Source organism: Pristiophorus japonicus, chromosome 6, assembly GCF_044704955.1.
Source record: "Pristiophorus japonicus isolate sPriJap1 chromosome 6, sPriJap1.hap1, whole genome shotgun sequence".
Lineage (NCBI taxonomy): Eukaryota > Metazoa > Chordata > Chondrichthyes > Pristiophoridae > Pristiophorus > Pristiophorus japonicus.
Genome location: NC_091982.1, coordinates 80377115 through 80398687, shown reverse-complemented (window position 1 = coordinate 80398687; position 21573 = coordinate 80377115). Strand labels below are relative to the sequence as shown.

The 21573-nt window shown below is 45.4% G+C and overlaps 1 protein-coding gene across 2 annotated transcripts in view; it reads right to left on the bottom strand.

The window, feature by feature from the left end:
- The window catches only part of tmlhe (trimethyllysine hydroxylase, epsilon), a 50993-nt gene extending 30206 nt beyond the window's left edge, over positions 1–20787 (bottom strand). Inside the window, exons 1-2 of one of the 2 annotated variants that reach the window (XM_070882982.1) lie at positions 19612–20787; positions 9311–10213 (exon numbers count right to left, since the gene is read on the bottom strand). Coding sequence is in view for 1 of the 2 variants with exons in the window: in XM_070882981.1 (XP_070739082.1) it covers positions 2617–2619 (3 nt within the window). In the remaining variant the exon portion in view is untranslated. Of the gene's footprint in view, positions 1–2616; positions 2706–9310; positions 10214–19611 lie in introns of those variants that run through there. The other variant, XM_070882981.1, reaches the window with a different exon arrangement.
- Positions 20788–21573: the final 786 nt, after the last annotated feature.

The window sequence follows — 21573 nt, the reverse complement described above, 5'->3', positions numbered from 1 at the left end:
GAGAGCTGGCACAGACTCGACATGTCTAATGGCCCTCTTCCATGCTGTAACCATTTGACGATTCAAATGAATGGCAGTTTGAGACTTTAGTTCGGTTTTTAATTAATTAAAAAAAAGTGTATAACTAAAAAGCTTGTGTCTGTAAAAGAGACCATGAATTTGTCAGATTGTCATAAAAACCCGACGGTTCATTCATGACTTTTAAAGGAAACCTGCCATCCTTACCCAGTCTGATTTACATGTGACAGTACCACACCAATGTGGCTGACTTAAACTGCCCACTGAAGTGGCCTAGGATTGCACTCTGTTGTATCAAACCACTGTAAAGAACATTATAGGAATACCTTCCATCACGCGGTTCAATAAGGCCCAACACCATCACCTCACGGTATCTAGTGATGGGCAATAAATGGCAACCTCGTCAGCAACACCCACAGCCTGAGAATGAATACTGGAAGTCACATTGCTGGCCTGTGCAGGTAGACCGGGCCATGCAGTCACTTGGCCGCAGGGGGGGGGGGGGGGGGGGGGTGGGCGGGCAGATAAACACCCTCTGTATCCAGAAGCAATATTTGCACTTGCGACTAGGTTGCTGCTGTTTCTGGGAGCATTGACTAAACCCCTCATTAGATGGGTCTCAGAATCTCCCAAGTCAAATTAGTGCAAAAAAGATGAAACAATATATTTACATGCTTACATTATTCTAAATCAAGCAAAGTGGCACTCAATATGCATATCTGTCAAACAGCCTGATTGTTGGGCAAAATTATTAGAGAAACTGCCGAACTTGGCAGCTTTTCTAGTATTGAAATTACATAACCTTGCTCTTTTTAAACTTGAATAAAACTTTGTTCCTCACTGGTTGCAATTACAATGAATCTCATGTGGAATTGAAGCAAATGGAAGACTTATCAGCTCCAGTTTGTCTCACTCCAGAAGCAAATGCATTGGACCAGAATGATACAAGATGGGCACTATAAACTGTAATTAGATTCTTTCAGGTACTTCTTTTAAGAATTACACTGTACTTTGAACTCTTTAAAATAAAATACACCCAGCAATAAAAGTACCACACGGATAATTACACTGACAGTTCAGTGACCTACTCAAAATTACATTTAGCAAGATAAATCAATAAGAGACCACATTCTGTCCAATTTGCTTTTCTTCTCCCCCTTCCCAAGTAACCACCACCACGATGGGCATGATTTTTGTGCAAACTTTGATCATGAAGGTCAGTAGTGTTGGAGACATCAGACAAGCCAACTTTGGTTCTGATCAGTCAGCCAGTCATTTCCAGCAAGACTCTGGACTAGGAAGGTTGACTGCGTTCTGGCTAGGAAAGGGAGAAACAAAGGACAATCAATCCTAGGTCCTCCAACTGCATTCAGCTAATTCAGCAAAAGCAGAGATCAAACCTAGGAATGTTCTGAATGACTTAGCCACTTCAATAAACTCACAGCCATCACTGGGTCAGATGGGGTGGTGGGGAGAGCGGGGGGCAACCGCTACATTATTAAAATACAATTTTTAAAAAATTACTCGGCTTGTGGCACGCCCAAGAGGACTGGAGTTGAGCTACTTGTTAAATTTGGAGTTGATTAAATTCATGTCATGATCCATCTCTAATCATCATTTTACTCAGCACTTTAATACAGAACCAGGTAGGAATGACTACCTGGCTCTGTTTTAAAGTGCTGAGTAAAATGATTAAATTCACGTCATGATCAACTCCAAAAAATTAACGCTACTATAATAATTAGCCCCACTTCAAGGCATTTATAGACTGAAAGCAGCTCTTCAGAGTGTCTTGATCAACGAGCTGACATAATTGGTTAGCTAGTCAATACCGATGACAAACAAAAGCTGATTTAAAAAAACTAAACAAAAACAAACGACTCCCACACAGTCAACTAGTCGTTTTGGAGTCAGCTGCTGCAAGCTGCATTTAGTGAAGCCTCCTTACAATCTATCAAGCAATACGGTGTAAAAGGCCCAGAATGTCCGAGGAAATTTCCCCATGCAAAAGACCAGTGAGCACAACTTTCTTGCAATTATTTGCACCAGTTCTGAACAGGCATACATTTAAACACAGCAACAGCCAAAGTTTTATAGCATTTTTAAAGAGTTTATCGTTACTGAGATATGCACTGTATTTCCTAGATCTTCAAATGCTTCTAAAAAAAAGACATCAGAATCAGTTATACAAAAAAAAAGTTGCCACAAACGCAATGTGCATAAATGGTTTGAACTTTAATTTTCATAAAATGCCATCGTGTACGGTGGCAACTGTAACGTCCATTAATATAAACACTGGAAAGTTAATCTCCCATATGTGATATTTCCTGTCGCAAACATCATTAAAGCCGATTTGCAAGAACCAAAATCAGACGCAACCCCTGCCTTTCCCCCTCAGCCCAGGTCTCTCCCGTTTCCCAAGGACGCATAGGTTTTCCCAACGGGGGAAAACACACGACTACAAAGCTGTGGGGTCAGGTCGGGGTCTTACACCAGGCCCTGCCCACCTCCCAGCAACAGCGGCTCCTCGACACTCCGAAACAACAAGGCACAATTCAGCGGCTAAAAGCAGCCGCCACGATCACATTACAGCCTTACCATAAGCAACTCCCCTCCGCAGCCACACTACCAACAACAGCTGAGATAACCAGCCTTTCCCCCTTTATATAACACCATCGCCGCCGCCTGTCACCTTCACTGCACATGCGCGCCCTGCCCTCCTCTCCACAGGGGCTGTCAATCAAACACCATTCCCATCATCGCTTGTAGGAGAGCCAAGAGAGGGCATTCTGCATGTTCAGAACTGGAGACCTGCCCATGTGGCATTAAAATTTTGTTCCATCATTTTTTATGAGCCCAGTTCATATTTCCACACTGCCTTATTTGACCGTCTGAATTCCATATGCTTTCCTACAATTGCAAGTGTGTCTCTCTCTCACCCTGGCCGTTCCCCCTGGTACGGATCACATCTTCGCTCCCTCAAGTCCAAGGGACGCAGACTTGAATGGATATGGCGGACAACTGGCAGATTTGACTGGACTATATAAAGCATTATCGGGTCCAAATCTTGTCTGCCAAAACTGCTCACTATTCAATACTATTCTGGAATGCAAAGATAATCCCCGGCTTCTATTTTCTGCTGCTAACTGTAATATATATATAGCTCCCCCAGTGGACCACTGTGGCATTGCAACCATTGCTGTTTACAAGACAGGTCAGGTCACCTGAAAGGCTTCCTGAAGTTATCAGCAATCTTAGAGCCTGTGTGTGTTTGTGAGGTTGTACCAAAAACATAACATTATTTGGACCTAAATTTATTTGGTATAACCACTCTTGTACCCTACATGACACAATCTTTATCGACTGATAATTCATTCCGACGAATGAAGAATGGATGAATATTTTTGTTACCTGGTTTGGACAGCCATTTGCGATGTAATCAGACACTTTTGACATAACTGGGTCACGTTTGGTTACTCTACCAATCTCGTCAGCTGTGACTGGCAGTTCATCAATGTATGAAAAATAGAACAGTTCTTCACTATCGCGTGTAACTTGTGATGGGGAAAGCAATCTAGACATAGCATCAGCATTGCTGTGATCAGTTGATCGTCTGTATTCAATATCATATGTATATGCTGACAAAATCAAAGCCCATCTCTGCATTCGGGCTGCAGCTAAGGTTGGAACTGGGAACTTTGGATGGAAGATTGCTGTCAGGGGCTTATGGTCCGTAATGATGGTAAATTTATGACCACACAAGTATTTGTGGAACTTCTTGACCTCAAAAATTAATGCCAAAGCTTCCCTTTTGATTTGCGTATAATTACGCTCATTGGCACTGAAAGTGCATGAAGCAAAAGCAATTGGTCTCTCCTTTCCATGATGTATTACATGAGAGATCACTGCTCCAACTCCATACGGAGAGGCGTCGCATGCTTGCTTGATCTCATTAGACACGTCATAGTGAACTAATATGGTGCTATCTACCAATTGGCTTTGACACTCCTTGAATGCTGTGTCACATTCTTCTGACCAGTCCCAATGTGTTATGTATGTAACCCTTGGCAACCTGTATCACACCACCACCAGAGGGCCTACCTGTTGGGATCCCAGCATCCCTTGGAAGCACTGTATATAAGCAGGCCTCCGACGCTGTACCAGCACTCTGGAGTTCAATTAAAGGAGCTAAGGTCACACTGACTCATTGCATACAGTACTCAGTTTCATCCTTTATTGTGAGCATAATAATTGGCGATGAGGTAACGAACAACCGCGCGAAAATGCAAAGAACTGTTGGTATCCTGGAGAAATTCTCAGAAGGGGATGATTGGGAGGCCTTCGTGGAGAGACTCGACAAATACTTTGTGGCCAACGAGCTAGAAGTGGTCGAGAACGCTGCCAAACGAAGGGCGATCCTTCTTACTATCTGTGGGGCAACAACCTTTGGCCTCATGAAGAATCTTCTAGCTCCGGTGAAACCAACAACCAAATCCTATGAAGAATTGTGTACGCTGGTCCGGGAGCACTTAAATCCGAAGGAAAGTGTTTTGATGGCGAGGTATCGGTTCTACACGTGTCAACGGTTGGAGGGCCAGGAAGTGGCGAGCTATGTCGCAGAATTAAGGCGCCTTGCAGGACATTGCGAATTCGAAGGATTCCTTGAACAAATGCTAAGAGACTTTTTTGTGCTTGGCATTGGTCATGAGATTATCCTTCGCAAACTATTGACTGTTGAAACACTGAATCTGAGCAAAGCCATAATGATAGCCCAGGCATTTATGTCCACCAGCGATAGCACCAAACAGATTTCGCAGCATAAAGAGGTTTCGGCTAGTACTGTGCACAAAGTAACATCGTTTTCAAGCAGGAATATACATGGCAGAACGTATACGCCGGCTGCTGCATGGCCTCAGATGACCCAGAGTCCGCCATCAATCGTTAATGTGAGGCAGTTAACACTTTGTTGGCACTGTGGAGTTGATCATCGGGCCCATCAATGCCGCTTCAAACACTATGCGTGCAACGGCTGTAGAACAATGGGACACCTCCAGCGAATGTGCAGGCGAGCTGCAAACCCTGCAAACCACCACAATGCAGAGGAAGATCGATCCATGGTGGATCAGGCTGAACTAGAGACTCGAACCGAGGAGGCAGAAGTGTACGGGGTACACACTTTACCACGAAATGTCCACCAATTATGTTAAAAGTTGAACTGAACGGAATTCCAGCATCCATAGAACTGGACACGGGTGTGAGTCCATCTATAATGAGCAAAAAGGCCTTTGACAGGCTGTGGTGCAACAAGGCATACAGGCCCAAGCTTAGCCCCATTCACACCAAGCTAAGAACTTACACCAAAGAGGTGATCCCTGTAATTGGCAGCGCAAAAGTAAAAGTCTCCAATGATGGAGCAGTGCATGAACTCCCACGATGGATCATGCCAGGGGATGGCCCCACACTGTTCAGCAGAAGCTGGCTGAGGAAAATCCGCTGGAACTGGGACGACATCCAAGCGCTTTTGTCCGTCGACGACGCCTCATGTGTCCAGGTTCTGAGCAGATTACCATCGTTGTTCGAGCCAGGCATTGGAAGTTTCTCAGGGGCAAAGGTGCAGATCCACTTGGTTCCCGGTACATGATCCATCCTCCACAAGGCACGGGCAGTACCATATATGATACGAGAGAAAGTGGAAATTGAGCTGGACAGGCTGCAGCGAGAAGGCATCATCGCGCCGGTGGAATTCAATGAGTGGGCCAGTCCGATTGTCCTGGTACTCAAAGGTGACAGCACAGTCAGAATTTGTGGGGACTATAAAGTAACGATTAACCGTTTTTCGCTACAGGACCAGTACCTGCTACCCAAGGCAGACGACCTATTTGCGACCCTGGCTGGAGGAAAGACGTTCACCAAGTTGGACCTGACCTTGGCCTACATGACGCAGGAGCTGGAGGAATCTTCGAAAGGCCTCACCTGCATCAACATGCACAAAGGTCTGTTCATATATAACAGATGCCCGTTTGGAATTCTGTCGGCCGCGGCAATTTTCCAATGGAACATGGGGAGCCTGCTAAAGTTAGTTCCATGCACCGTGGTTTTCCAGGACAACATACTGGTCACAGGTCGGGACACCATCGAACACTTGAAGAATCTGGAAGAGGTTCTAAGTCGGCTAGATCGCGTGGGACTCAGGTTGAAACACACGAAGTGTGTTTTCCTGGCGCCAGAGGTCGAATTCTTGGGAAGAAGAATCGCAGCAGATGGCATCAGACCCACCGACGCCAAAACGGAGGCCATCAAGAACGCGGCGAGACCACAGAACGTGACGGAGCTGCGGTCGTTCCTGGGACTCCTCAACTATTTCGGTAATTTCCTACCCGGGTTAAGCACCTTGCTAGAAGCCCTACATGTGCTACTGCACAAGGGAGACGACTGGGTATGAGGGAATTTACAAGAGGCTGCCTTTGAGAAAGCCAGAAATCTGTATCGTTCAAACAAACTGCTTGTTCTGTATAACTCATGTAAACGATTAATGCTAACTTGCAACGCATCGTCATACGGGGTCGGGCGTGTGTTACAACAGGCTAACGAATCGGGGATTTTGCAACCAGTCGCCTATGTGTCCAGGAGTCTGTCCAAGGCCGAAAGGGCCTACAGCATGATTGAAAAAGAAGCTCTGGCGTGCGTTTACGGGGTGAATTGTTTGTTTGGTCTCAAGTTTGAGCTAGAAACTGACCATAAGCCGCTCATATCGCTATTCTCAAAGAGCAATGGGATTAACACCAATGCCTCTGCCCGCATCCAAAGATGGGCGCTCACGCTGTCGGCATACAACTACGTAATCCGCCACAGACCGGGCACAGAGAACTGTGCTGATGCTCTTAGTCGGCTACCATTGCCCATCACCGGGGTGGAAATGGCACAGCCTGCAGACTTGCTCATGGTGATGGATGCATTCGAAAACGAAAAGTCACCCGTTACAGCCCGCCAGATCAGGACCTGGACCAGCCAGGATCCTTTACTGTCCCTGGTAAAAAACTGTGTCCTCCATGGGAGCTGGTCCAGCATCCCAGCGGAGATGCAGGAAGAGATTAAGCCATTCCACAGGCAGAAAGACGAAATGTCCTTACAGATGGACTGTCTTTTGTGGGGTAATCGTGTGGTCTTGCCCAAGAAAGGCAGCGAAACGTTCATACACGACCCACACAGCACCCATCCAGGCATAGTAATGATGAAAGCCATAGCCAGATCCCATGTGTGGTGGACCGGCATCAACTCAGATTTAGAGTCACGCGTGCGCCAGTGCAACACTTGCTCTCAACTGAGCAATGCACCCAGAGAGGCACTGCTTAGTTTGTGGTCGTGGCCCTCCAAACCGTGGTCTAGGATCCACGTTGACTTTGCGGGCCCACTTCTAGGCAAAATATTCTTCGTTTTTGTGGATGCTTATTCAAAATGGATTGAATGTGTAATAATGTATGTAAGCACGTCCATCGCCACCATCGAAAGCCTACGAGCCATGTTTGCCACACATGGCCTGCCTGATGTCCTTGTCAGCAACAATGGGCCGTGTTTCACCAGTGCTGAATTCAAAGAATTCATGACCCACAATGGGATCAAGCACATCATATCTACCCCGTTCAAGTCCGCATCCAATGGCCAGGCAGAACGGGCAGTTCAGACCATCAAGCAAAGCTTGATACGCGTGTCGGAAAGCTCCTTGCAGACCCAACTGTCCCGAGTTCTGCTCAGATACCGCACCAGACCCCACTCGTTCACAGGGGTTCCCCCAGCTGAGCTGCTCATGAAAAGGACGCTCAAAACAAGGCTCTCTCTTGTCCACCCTGATCTCCATGATCACGTCGAGGGCAGGCAGCATCAACAAAGGATGTACCATGATCGCGCAAACTTGTCACGCAATATTGAGGTCAATGATCCTGTGTTTGTATTCAATTATGGACATGGTCCAAAATGGCTCGCTGGCACGGTCATAGCCAAAGAGGAGAGTAGGATGTTTCAGGTCAAATTGGCCAATGGATTAACATGCAGAAAGCATTTGGACCAAACCAAATTGCGGTTCACTAACAGCTACAAACCACCCGAAGAGGACACCACCAACTTCGACCCTCCAACACACACACAAGTGGCAACCCACATCATGGTTGACCACGAAGCCAAACTCACCATCCCCAGCAAGGCCAGCTGCCCAGCAGCCCAGTGAAGAACCAACCAACTCACCCACACCTGCATTTGTACCGAAACGATCGACAAGGGAGCGAAAAGCCCCAGATCGTCTCACCCTGTAAATAAGTGTACTATTGACTTTACGAGGAAGTGGTTATGTATGTAACCCTTGGCAACCTGTATCACACCACCACCAGAGGGCCTACCTGTGGAAGTCCCAAGGGACCCCAGCAACCCTTGGGAGCACTGTACATAAGCAGGCCTCCCACGTTGTATCAGCACTCTGGAGTTCAATTAAAAGAGCTCAGGTCACGCTTACGCATTGCATACAGTACTCAGTTTCATCCTTTATTATGAGCAGAGCCTAATACAATGGACCTGTTTTTTCAATTGTTCATTCAGTGGATGTAACACTGTAGCCAAATTTGGTAGGAACTTCCCATAATAGTTGAAAGGAACCAAAAATGATCGAAGTTCAGTGACATTCTTGGGAGTGGTTGCTTTTCTGATTGCATCCAATTTTCCTTTGGTGCAGTCACTCGTACTCTGCTTCTCTAGCCGTTTGAGGATTTCATTCAATATGTTATTATGAATTTGTCTGTTTGGTGCTGAAATGAGTATGTCATCTAAATAACATACTACTCTTTCAATACCTTGCAGAACCTGGTTCATCACCCCTTGAAATATGGCGGGGGCGGAAGATACTTCAAATGGTAGCCTATTAAATTGATATAGGCCTAAATGAGTATTTAGAGTCAAGCATGACTTGGACTCCTCATCTAGTTCAAGTTGTAAGTATGCATTTGTAAGATCTAACTTTGAGAAGATCTCACCACCTGTGAGCATTGTGAACAAATCTTCTACATTTGGCAATGTATTAGGGAGATTACCCTCTAGAACCTGGTTTACAGTTTCTTTATAATCACCACACAACCTTACCATCTGACTTAGATACAACAACGTGTGTTGCCCAATTACATAGATTTATCTTAGAGATAATGTTCTCAGTCTCTAGTCTTTTGAGTTCTTGCTCAACTCTCTCATTGAGTGCATATGGTACGGTTCATGGCTTGCAGCAAACTGGTCTATCGTGCCTCTGTACACTCACCTTGAAGCCTTGGACCTGACATCCTGTTTCACAGAACACCTTTGGATACACCTTGATGATGTCATCCTTCGAAGCAAATCTTGTTTCAACACGAAAAATCTCATTGCAATCCAGCTTCAGTGATCCCAACCAATTTCTTCCTGGTAAGGCAGGCTTGTTTCCTGCCACCACTAAGAGAGGCAAGTTCTGAAATTGATCCTTGTATTTCACCGGTACGGTGATACAACTTTCCACACGAATTTGCTCTCCTGAGTAGTCTCAAAGCTCTGTCTTGGATTTCGCCAATGGGAAATCACTCAATTTGTCGAGGTACAGTGATTCCGGTACTACAATCACGGATGCATCAGTGTCAATTTCCATGGGTATCTTGTTTCCTGCAACATCTACTTGGATGATGATACTTTTCGAATTACTGTTAGATATCCTCGTGCTCCTGATGATGTGTATCTCTTCATCCTGCTGCTTTTCTTCCATGCTATGTAGTCTCCAGGGATTTCTACTTAAAGCTTTGAAAGTTGGTTTACTGTTCAGTCGGCATGCCTTCGCAAGATGCCCAGTTTTCCTGCAGAAGATACACTCTGCCTTCACATATGGACAACTTTGAGCAATGTGTTATCCCAGGCACCGATAGCTTGACTTCAATGTATTGTTACCTTGGCTAGTTGCTGAGAACTTGGGGCCAACTTCCTTTTACTTTTAATCTGCAGGTGATTCAGCTCGGTTGTCTGATGACTGGAAATGGTATGAAATTCTTGGGAATATTGGTTGGCCATGTCCATTAACATAGCTGTCTGACAAGCTAAATCAAAAGTCAAGTTAGGAGTTGTCAACAACGTCCTCCTGATTTCTTCATTTGCCATCCCACAAACAAAGCGGTCACACAATGCTTGGTCCTGAAAGTTTCTGAAATGACAGTTAATGGATACATGTTTTAATGCTACAATGTACTCATTGATACTTTCGTCGATTAACTGATCTCGTATTCAGAAACATAAGATAAGATAAGATAAGAAATAGGAACAGGAGTAGGCCATCTAGACCCTCGAGCCTGCTCCGCCATTCAAAAAGATCATGGCTGATCTGGCCGTGGACTCAGCTCCACTTACCCGCCCGCTCCCCATAACCCTTAATTCCCTCATTGATTAAAAATCTATCTATCTGTGATTTGAATACATTCAATGAGCTAGCCTCAACTATTTCCTTGGGCAGAGAATTCCACAGATTCACAACCCTCTGGGAGAAGAAATTCCTTCTCAACTCGGTTTTAAATTGGCTCCCCTGTATTTTGAGGCTGTGCCCTCTAGTTCAGTGGAAACAACCTCTCTGCCTCGATCTTGTCTATCCCTTTCATTATTTTAAATGTTTCTATAAGATCACCCCTCAACCTTCTGAACTCCAACAAGTAAAGCCCCAGTCTACTCAATCTATCATCATAAGGTAACCCCCTCATCTCCGGAATCAGCCTAGTGAATCGTCTCTGTACCCCCTCCAAGGCTAGTATATCCTTCCTTAAGTAAGGTGATCAAAACTGCATGCAGTACTCCAAATGCGGCCTCACCAATAACCTGTACAGTTGCAGCACGACCTCCCTGCTTTTGTACTCCATCCCTCTCGCAATGAAGGCCAACATTCCATTCGTCTTCCTGATTACCTGCTGCACCTGCAAACTAACTTTTTGGGATTCATGCACAAGGACCCCCAGGTCCCTCTGCACCGCAGCATGTTGTAATTTCTCCCCATTCAAATAATATTCCCTTTTACTTTTTTTCCCCCCCCAAGGTGGATGACCTCACATTTTCCGACATTGTATTCCATCTGCCAAACCTTAGCCCATTTGCTTAACCTATCTAAATCTCTTTGCAGCCTCTCTGTGTCGTTTACACAACCCGCTTTCCCACTAATCTTTGTGTCATCTGCAAATTTTGTTACACTACACTCTGTCCCCTCTTCCAGGTCATCCATGAACGATAACGTTCAGCAATTTCCAGCAGCTCAGGACTGTAGTGCTGTTCTGCTTAAGTGATGTGTCCTTTGGCATGACAGGCATAAGCAAATTTTTCAGAGTTTCATACAACTCGGGGCCTGCTTCAGTTAAGAAAATAGCCTGTTTTCTTTCCAACACCATCCGGTTATGGTTTTCATCATCGGGGACTTCAATGATACTATTCGCGGTGAAAAACATTTCTGGCCTCTCCACATATACTCCAAAACTTTCACGGTTGCATTGAAACTCACCCAAGCGCCCTGTTATTTCCATAGGCGCTGCATCTGGACTCTAGCAGTTCAGCCAAGTGTGCTTGTAATTTACCTTCGATTTGTAGCTGTTAATCAAAACGGAGAAGCTCTCAAAGTTTCTCGGTCAGTTGGCTGAATCATCCACCAACAAAAATTTCAGCTTTGTAATCCGATTATCCTATCATTCATCGCCAATGTTATGTTTTCGGTACAACCTCACAAGGATGGTCTTAAACCCCTCTCCCCTGTCTCCTCCACTCTCACTTCCACCAACAAGTGTTGAATGGAGGGCGATGGTGCCTCTGGGGAGTGCAGCCAGAACCAAATCCATGGCACCATGGGTGACTCAGCTGCACAGGGGGGGAGGAAGAGGAATGGAAGAACAATAGTGGTAGGGGATTCGATAGTCAGGGGAGCAGACATGCGTTTCTGCGGCCGCAGACATGACTCCAGGATGGTATGTTGCCTCCCTGGTGCCAGGGTCAAGGATGTCACCGAGTGGCTGCAAGACATTCTGTGGGGAGTAGGTGAACAGCCAGAGGTCGTGGTCTATATTGGTACCAGTGACACAGGTAGAAAGAGGGATGAAGTCCTGCAGTTGGAGTTTAGGGAGCTAGGAGGTTAAAAAGCAGGACCTCAAATGTAGTAATCTCCGGTTTACTGCCGGTGCCACAAGCGAGTGAGTGCAGAAATAGAAGGATAGAAAGATGAATGCGTGGCTGGAGAGATGATGCAGGCGGGAGGGCTTTGGATTCCTGAGGCATTGGAACTGTTTCTGGGGGAGGTGGGACCTGTACAAACCGGACAGGTTTGCACCTCAATAGAGCCAGGACCAGTATCCTCGTAGGAGGGTTTGCTAATGCTGTTGGGGTGGGTTTAAACTAGCCTGGCAGGGGAATGGGAACCGGAGAATAGATTCATTGGTGAGAGAAGCAAAGCTGGAATTGGGCAGCAGAAAAGTACAAAGTGAATTTAGAAGACAGAGGGAACAACAGCTGGAAAATAGACAACAAGGGAGTTTGGCACCACTAAATGGTGTATATTTCAATCCAGGGAGTATAGAGAATAAGACAGATGAGCAGAGAGCACGATATTATAGCAATTGCTGAGACATGGCTGAAAGGGCAGGGAGAGCAGCTCAACATTCCTGGTTACAGAGTTTTCAGACGGGATAGAGAGGGAGGTTAAAAAAGGAGAGGGGAATCGCAGTATTAATTCAAGAAACAATTGCAGCTCAGAGAAGGGACAATATGTTAGAGGGGTCATCAAACAAGGCCATATGAGTTGAATTGAAGAACACTGGAAAGGGTGCAGAAAAGATTTACAAGAATGTTGCCTGGACTGGAGAATTTTGACTATGAGGAAAGATTGCAGATGCTGGGTCTGTTTTCTTTGGAACAGAGGAGGCTGAGGGTAGACATTATTGAGGTGTATAAAATTATGAGGGGCCTGGATAGAGTGGATAGAAAGGGCCTATTTCCCTTGGCAGAGGGGTCAACAACCAGGGGGCATAGATTTAAAGTAATTGGGGGGAGGTTTAGAAGGGATATGAGGGGATATGTCTTCATCCAGAGGGTGTTAGGGGTCTGGAACTCATTGCCTGAAAGAGTGGTAGAGGCAGAAACCCTCACCACATTTAAAAAATACTTGGATGTGCACTTGAGGTGCCGTAACCTACAGGGCTACAGATCACAAGCTGGAAAGTGGGATTAGGCTGGATAGCTCTCGATTGGCCGGCACGGACACAATGGGCTGAAATGGCCTCCTCCCGTGCTGTAAATTTCTATGATTCTATGATTCTATGTGTGAGGAGCTCATGGACATCTTTGACTCGTTAAGATTTTGACCATCCGATCAGCTGCCTCTGCCACTTCCCTTCCTTCCCCTAGACCACCGGGCCAAACATCCTCTCAGGCTCACCCCTGCCCTAGTTCTGAACTTGCATCTTTCTCCAGTTTCTCTCTGATCTCCCCTCTTGACCTCTTCATGCTCATCTTGTCCATGACCCACTTCCTGCTCCCTCAACCCTATTTCTACTAAACTGCTGATCATCCAACTTTCTTTTCTGGCTCCCATGTTAGCTGACATTGTTAATGGTTCTCTCTCCTCAGGTACAGTCCCCCTCTCCTTCAAATCTGCCATCATCCCCCCTCTCCTCAAAATATCAACTCTTGGCCCCTCCTTCCTTGCAAACTACCGCCCCATCTCCAACCTCCCTTTCCTCTCCAAAGTCCTTGAACGTGTTGTCGCCTCCCAAATCCGTGCCCATCTTTCCTGCAACTCCATGTTTGAATCCCTCCAATCCGTTTCCACCCCGCCACAGAACCGAAACGGCTCTCTTCAAAGTTACAAATGACATCCTTTGTGACTGTGACAAAGATAAACTATCCCTCCTCGTCCTTCTCGACATGTCTGCAGCCTTTGAAACGGTTGACCACTCCATCCTCCTCCAATGCCTCTCCACCATGGTCCAGCTGGGCGGGACTGCACTCGCCAGGTTCCATTATCTATCTAATTGTAGCCAGAAAATCACCTGCAACGGCTTCTCTTCCCACTCCTGCATCGTTACCTCTGGGGTTCCCCAAGGATCTATCCTTGGCCCCCTCCTATTTCTCATCTATATGCTGCCCCTTGGCGACATCATCTGAAAACATGGCATCAGTTTCCACATGTATGCTGATGACACCCAGCTCTACCTCGCCACCACTTCTCTCGACCTCTCCACGGCCTCGAAATTGACAGACTACTTGTCCGACATCCAGTTCTGGATGAGCAGAAATGTTCTCCTTGTCTTCAGGCCCCACCACAAACTCTATTCCCTAGCCACTGACTCCATCCTTCTCCCTAGCAACCTTGGTGTCATATTTGACGCTGAAATGAGCTTCCGATCACCTATCTATGGCATAACTAAGTCTGCCAATTCCACCTCTGTAACATCGCCCGTCTCCGCCCCTGCCTCAGCTCATCCACTGCTGAAATCCTCATCCGTGCCTATGATACCTCTAGACTTGACTATTCCAAAGCCCTCCTGGCTAGCCTCCCACATCTTATCCCACGTAAACTTGAGGTCAGCCAAAACTCGACTGCCCATGTCCAACTTGCACCAAGTCACATTCACCCATCATCCCTATGCTCACTGACATACACTGGCTCCTGGTTAAGCAATGCCTCGATTTCTAAATTCTGATTCTTGTTTTCAAATCCCTCCTTATCTTTGTACTCTCCTTCAGTCCCACAATGCCCCCCGAGATATCTGCGCTCCTCAAATTCTGCCCTCTTGAGCATCCCTGATTATAATCTCTCAACCGTCTGTGGCTGTGCCTTCTGAAACTCTATCCCTACACCTCTCCACCTCTTTCCTCCTTTAAGTCGCTCCTTAAAACCTACCTCTTTGACCAAGCTTTTGGTCATCTGCCCTAATTTCTTATTTGACTCGGTATCAATTCTTTTGTCTTATAACACTCCTGTGTAGCACCTTGGGATGCTTTACAATGTAAAAGGGCGCTATATAAATACAAGTTGTTGTGTTGAATATATTAACAGCAGCTGGTATTTATATACAACCTTGAAATTAGCAAAACACACCAAGGCACTTCACTATAAATAAAGAAAACTGGGGAAATATGACCAAAGATACGTGCAAAGAGGCTTTAAAGGGACCTTTGAAGTTTGGAATAGATGTCACAAGGAAAGTGGTTTACAAAAAATCCAGAGTGCATTGTTGAAGGCTCTGGCATCGATAGGCTAGATTTGCAAGAGACGTTTCCAGAGGTTGGGTAGACAAGGCATCAGTGATTTGTAAATGAGGGAAAGAATCAATGTTAAAGCAGTTTAGCATACTGTATTCATGGCGAGGAGTGGAGGTTGGTGTGATATCTTCTTTACGACCTCACAAACACACAGGCTTTAAGATGGCTGATAACTTTAGGAACCTGTCAGGTGACCTGTTCCATCTTTATTGTTGTAAACAGCAATGGCTGCATTACCACAGTAGTCCACTGAGTGGAGCTATATATATTACACTTCTCCCTCCTTAATGAAGAAGCAATTATAACATCATCATACATAATTTGCATGGTTATGCATAACAAAGGATATGGACTTATTTTGCCATATTTACAAATCAAGCTTGTTTTCTGTTTCGAAGAGGATACCTTTGCACTCGAACAGAACCTTCCAAACATGGTGTCAAACTTAGACTCATTCTAGGCTGATCCTGAGAAAAGTTTTCTTACAAGGGATGCCCTTGATTTACATATGAACTCTCGACAACGTCTGACTGTTTGACTGACTCGGACTCAGACTTAAATTCTGACTTTTTCTTCGACTTGTTTCCAGTACATTTGAGTAGGATATGCTACTGGTACTCTATTTGTATCAAACCTACCTGATGAGTCAGGAAATAATCGAATCATTCCAACATTCAACTCCTTTCACATATGTAGGTAAAATATGATCAATGTGAACAAACCTAACCTTTCCATGATCAAACACCTTGATCAAATATGTGCAAGGACCACATATCTTCACCACTCTTCCTGGTAACCACTTAAGCCATTTATGGTGATGGTTCTTCACTCTCACCTTCTGATTTAATTTCACACTTCTCTCTTTTACTCTACCTCTATCATGATTCTCTTTCTGTCTTCATTGTTTCTCTTCTACGGACTGTGCCAAGTTTGGTTTTAACAACGAGAATCTGGTTCGTGGTTGTCGTTTGAGAAACAACTCTGCTGGTGTTCTACCAGTAGTTGTATGAGGAGTGTTACAATACGTAATTAGAAAATTAGGCAATTTGTGGTCCAATGACAACTGTTGTTTCTTTGGATTTGGATCCAAAAGATGTTTGATGAGGGCATGTTTTACAATTTGTACTGTGCGCTCTGCTGCATCACTTGAAGCAGGGTGGTACGGTGGAACCTTGGTATGTTGCACACCATTTTTGCTTGTGAACGATGCAAATTCTTCTGAACAAAATTGTGGTCCATTATCAGACAATTTCTTCTGGGTGGCCATATGCAGAAAATAATCTTCGCAAAACGTCTAATATTTTACTTGTTATTTTCCGCATTGGAAACACCTCTACCCACTTCAAATGGCTATCAATCATAGTGACCAATTGCTGTCCTTCTAACTCAGCAAAATCAATATATAACCTTTACCACACCCTGGGAGGCCATTTCCATAGCTGTAATAGTACTGATGGTGGTTTCTTGCTTATCGATTGACATGTTGTACACTGACTAACGATGTACTCTATATCTTTATCTAGACCTGGCCACCATAAGTAACTGCGTGCAAAACTCTTAGTCAAGCACATTCCCAGGTGTTGGTCATGAAGAGTTCCTAATAATATGGACCTGAATTTATTTGGTATAACCACTATTGCACCCCACATGATACAATCTTTATCGACTGATTATTCATTCCTACAAACGAAGAATGGATGAATATAAGAACATGAGAAATGGGAGCAGGAGTAGGCCATTTGGCACCTCGAGCCTGCTCTGCCATTTAATAAGGTCATGGCTGATCTGATCATGGACTCAGCTCTACTTCCCTGCCTGCTTCCCATAACCCTTTACTCCCTTATCACTCAAAAATTTGTCTATCTCCACCTTAAATATATTCAATGACCAAGCCTCCACAGCTCTCTGGGGCAGAGAATTCCATAGATTTACAACCCTCTGAGAGAAGAAATTCCTCCTCACTCAGTTTTAAATGGGTGGCCCCTTATTCTGAGACTATGTCCCCTAGTTTTAGTTTCCGCTATGAATGGAAATATCCTCTTTGCATCCACCTTGTCGAGCCCCCTCATTATCTTATGGCTGCGTCTATTTGTACCAACTGAAAGGCAGCCGTTTCTCTGATAGGCTCTCCATTTTCACATAACCTATTGCTGATTGGTCCCCTTAGAGGATAAGCCACACCCTGAAGTTCCTCTGGAATGTGTAACTGGAATCGCCCAGCCCAAGTTCTGAGTGACTTTCCAATTTGTAATTCGATTCATTTTGACTTCAGAAGCCACAGAGGATAGATCTCCCCAAAAGCCACCAAATTCCAGCCGAAGTCTACTAACCCAGCGCAAGTGCATCCCTGCCCAGCTGATGTCCCTTACCGCAGCACATGTGCTGCCTCCCACAGCCAAGTTCCAGCCGAAGTCCCTTACTCCAGCGCAAGTGCATCCCTCCCTAGCCGAAGTCCATTAGCCAAATGCAAGACCTTACCACCCGCCTCCCCTCCTCCCCCCCCCCCACCCCATTGATGGGGCATTGTAAATAGATTTATTGGGTATGAAGTGAATAGTGACAGTGTTGTGACTTCTGGATTTTATCCACTCCAATGATGTCTCTTGTAACACACCCTGCGAGCTTGCATGCATCAGGGGGTTGGAAGAACGTGATATATCTTCTCTTAGTTCCCTCTCACCCCTCTGATTCCCCCCCCACCTGTGTCTTTCTCCCCCCTCCCTCCAAAGCTCTCTCTCTTCACCTGCCGCCCCCGCCCCCAGGCTCGCTCTCTCCCTCCAAACTCTCTGTCTCTCCCCCCAGGCTCTCTCTCTCTCTCTCTCTCCCCCTAGCTCGCTCTCTCCCTCCACCCCATGCTCGCACCCTTTTTCTTCCCCTCCCCCCAATAAGCTCTCTCTCCCCTCCCCAGTCTTTCGCTCTCTCTCTCCCCCCCTCCCCTCCCGCAGCCCGCTTGGGGCTCGGCACTGTGGGAGGCGCGGGGCCTGCTTGTGGCTTCAGTAGGCTAGGGGGCCATTTGAGGCTTGGAGCCTGTGGCCTGCTCGGGGCTCGAATCTCTTCAGCTGTGACTGGCAGTTCATCAATGTATGATCACTTCTTCCCTATCGGGTGTAACTTATGATGGGGAAAGTAATCTAGACATAGCATCAGCAGTACTGTGATCAGCTGATCATCTGTATTCAATATCATATATATATGCTGACAAAATCAAAGCACATCTCTGCATTCAGGCTGCAGCTAATGTTGGAACTGGGGACTTGGGGCTTATGGTCTGTAACGATGGTAAACCTGCGACCATATAAGTATTTGTGCAACTTCTTGACCCCAAAAATTATTGCGAAAGCTTCCCTTTCGATTTACGCATAATTACGCTTGCTGGCACTGAGAGTGCGTGAAACAAAAGGAATTGGTCTCTCCTCCCAACTATGTAGTACATGAGAGATCACTATCTCAACTCCATACGGAGAGACATCATATGCTAGCTTGATCGCCTTAGATACGTCCTAGTGAACTAAAATGGTGCACTCTACCAATTGGCTTTTACACTCTCTGAATGGTGTGTCGCATTTTTCTGACCACTTCCAATGGACCTGTTTTTTCAACAGCTCATTCAGTGGATGTAGCACTGTAGCCAAATTTGGTAGGAACTTGCTATAATAGTTCAAAAGATCCAAAAATGATCGAAGTTCAGTGACATTCTTGCGAGTGGTTGCTTTTCTGATTGCATCCAATTTTCCTTTGGTGCAGTCACTCGTACTCTGCTTCTCTAGCCGTTTGAGGATTTCATTCAATATGTTATTATGAATTTGTCTGTTTGGTGCTGAAATGAGTATGTCATCTAAATAACATACTACTCTTTCAATACCTTGCAGAACCTGGTTCATCACCCCTTGAAATATGGCGGGGGCGGAAGATACTTCAAATGGTAGCCTATTAAATTGATATAGGCCTAAATGAGTATTTAGAGTCAAGCATGACTTGGACTCCTCATCTAGTTCAAGTTGTAAGTAGGCATTTGTAAGATCTAACTTTGAGAAGATCTCACCACCTGTGAGCATTGTGAACAAATCTTCTACATTTGGCAATGTATTAGGGAGATTACCCTCTAGAACCTGGTTTACAGTTTCTTTATAATCACCACACAACCTTACCATCTGACTTAGATACAACAACGTGTGTTGCCCAATTACATAGATTTATCTTAGAGATAATGTTCTCAGTCTCTAGTCTTTTGAGTTCTTGCTCAACTCTCTCATTGAGTGCATATGGTACGGTTCATGGCTTGCAGCAAACTGGTCTATCGTGCCTCTGTACACTCACCTTGAAGCCTTGGACCTGACATCCTGTTTCACAGAACACCTTTGGATACACCTTGATGATGTCATCCTTCGAAGCAAATCTTGTTTCAACACGAAAAATCTCATTGCAATCCAGCTTCAGTGATCCCAACCAATTTCTTCCTGGTAAGGCAGGCTTGTTTCCTGCCACCACTAAGAGAGGCAAGTTCTGAAATTGATCCTTGTATTTCACCGGTACGGTGATACAACCTTCCACACGAATTTGCTCTCCTGAGTAGTCTCAAAGCTCTGTCTTGGATTTCGCCAATGGGAAATCACTCAATTTGTCGAGGTACAGTGATTCCGGTACTACAATCACGGATGCATCAGTGTCAATTTCCATGGGTATCTTGTTTCCTGCAACATCTACTTGGATGATGATACTTTTCGAATTACTGTTAGATATCCTCGTGCTCCTGATGATGTGTATCTTTTCATCCTGCTGCTTTTCTTCCACGCTATGTAGTCTCCAGGGATTTCTACTTAAAGCTTTGAAAGTTGGTTTACTGTTCAGTCGGCATGCCTTCGCAAGATGCCCAGTTTTCCTGCAGAAGATACACTTTGCCTTCACATATGGACAACTTTGAGCAATGTGTTTTCCCAGGCACCGATAGCATGACTTCAATGTATAATTATCTTGGCCAGTTGCTGAGAACTTGGGGCCAACTTCCTTTTACTTTTAATCTGCAGGTGATTCAGCTCGACTGTCTTGATGACTGGAAATGGTACGAAATTCTTGGGAATATTGGTTGGCCATGTCCATTAACATAGCTGTCTGACAAGCTAAATCAAAAGTCAAGTTCGGAGTTATCAACAACGTCCTCCTGATTTCTTCATTTGCCACCCCACAAACAAAGCGGTCACACAATGCTTGGTCCTGAAAGTTTCTGAAATGACAGTGAATAGATAGATATTTTAATGCTACAATGTACTCATTGATACTTTCGTCAATTAACTGATCTCGTATTCAGAAACGATAACTTTCAGCAATTTCCAGCAGCTCAGGACTGTAGTGCTGTTCTGCTTAAGTGATGTGTCCTTTGGCTTGACAGGCATAAGCAAATTTTTCAGGGTTTCATACACCTTGGGGCCTGCTTCAGTTAAGAAAATAGCATGTTTTCTTTGCAACACCATCCGGTTATGGTTTTCATCATCGGGGACTTCAATGATACTATTCGCGGTGAAAAACATTTCTAGCCGCTCCACATACACTCCAAAAGTTTCATGGAGACGCTGAAACTCACCCAAGCGCCCTATTATTCCCATAGGCGCGGCTAGCTGGACTCTGACAGTTCAGCCAAGTCTGCTTGTATTTTATCGTGGATTTTTAGCTGTTAATCAAAACAAAGAAGCCCTCAAAGTCTCTCTGTCGGTTGGCTGAATCATCCGCCAACAAAAATTTCAGCTACATTATCCAGAAATCCTATCCTTCATCGCTAATGTGATCTCTTCTGTACGACCTCACAAACACACAGGCCTTAAGATGGCTGATAACTTCAAGAACTTGTCAGGTGACCTGTTGCCTCTTTATTGTTGTAAACAGCAATGGGGTTGCATTACCATAGTAATCCACTGGGTGGAGCTATATATATTTATTACAGTCGGGACTGGTGAAGAGCGGAGGTCAGGACCGACGAAGAGCGGAGGTCAGAAACGGCGAAGAACAGAAGTCGGGAGTGGTGAGGCCCGGAGGAGCGGCAAGATCGAGGCTCAGGAGTGGCGCAGTGTGGACCAGTAGTGGGGTCAGGGCCCAAGGAAGGAGCGGCATGGGCCAACAGTGCGGTCGTGAGGACTCCACTGTGTCATATAAATTCCAGGGAGAGAGGTCTTGTGGGAAGGAGGACAGTAGGAGTATGGTTGTGTGTATGTACTAGGCCCGTGCAGGAGAGCCTAGTTTCCAGTCATCTTGGATCCCCTTTCGACTGGACCAAAACCTTGCTCTGTC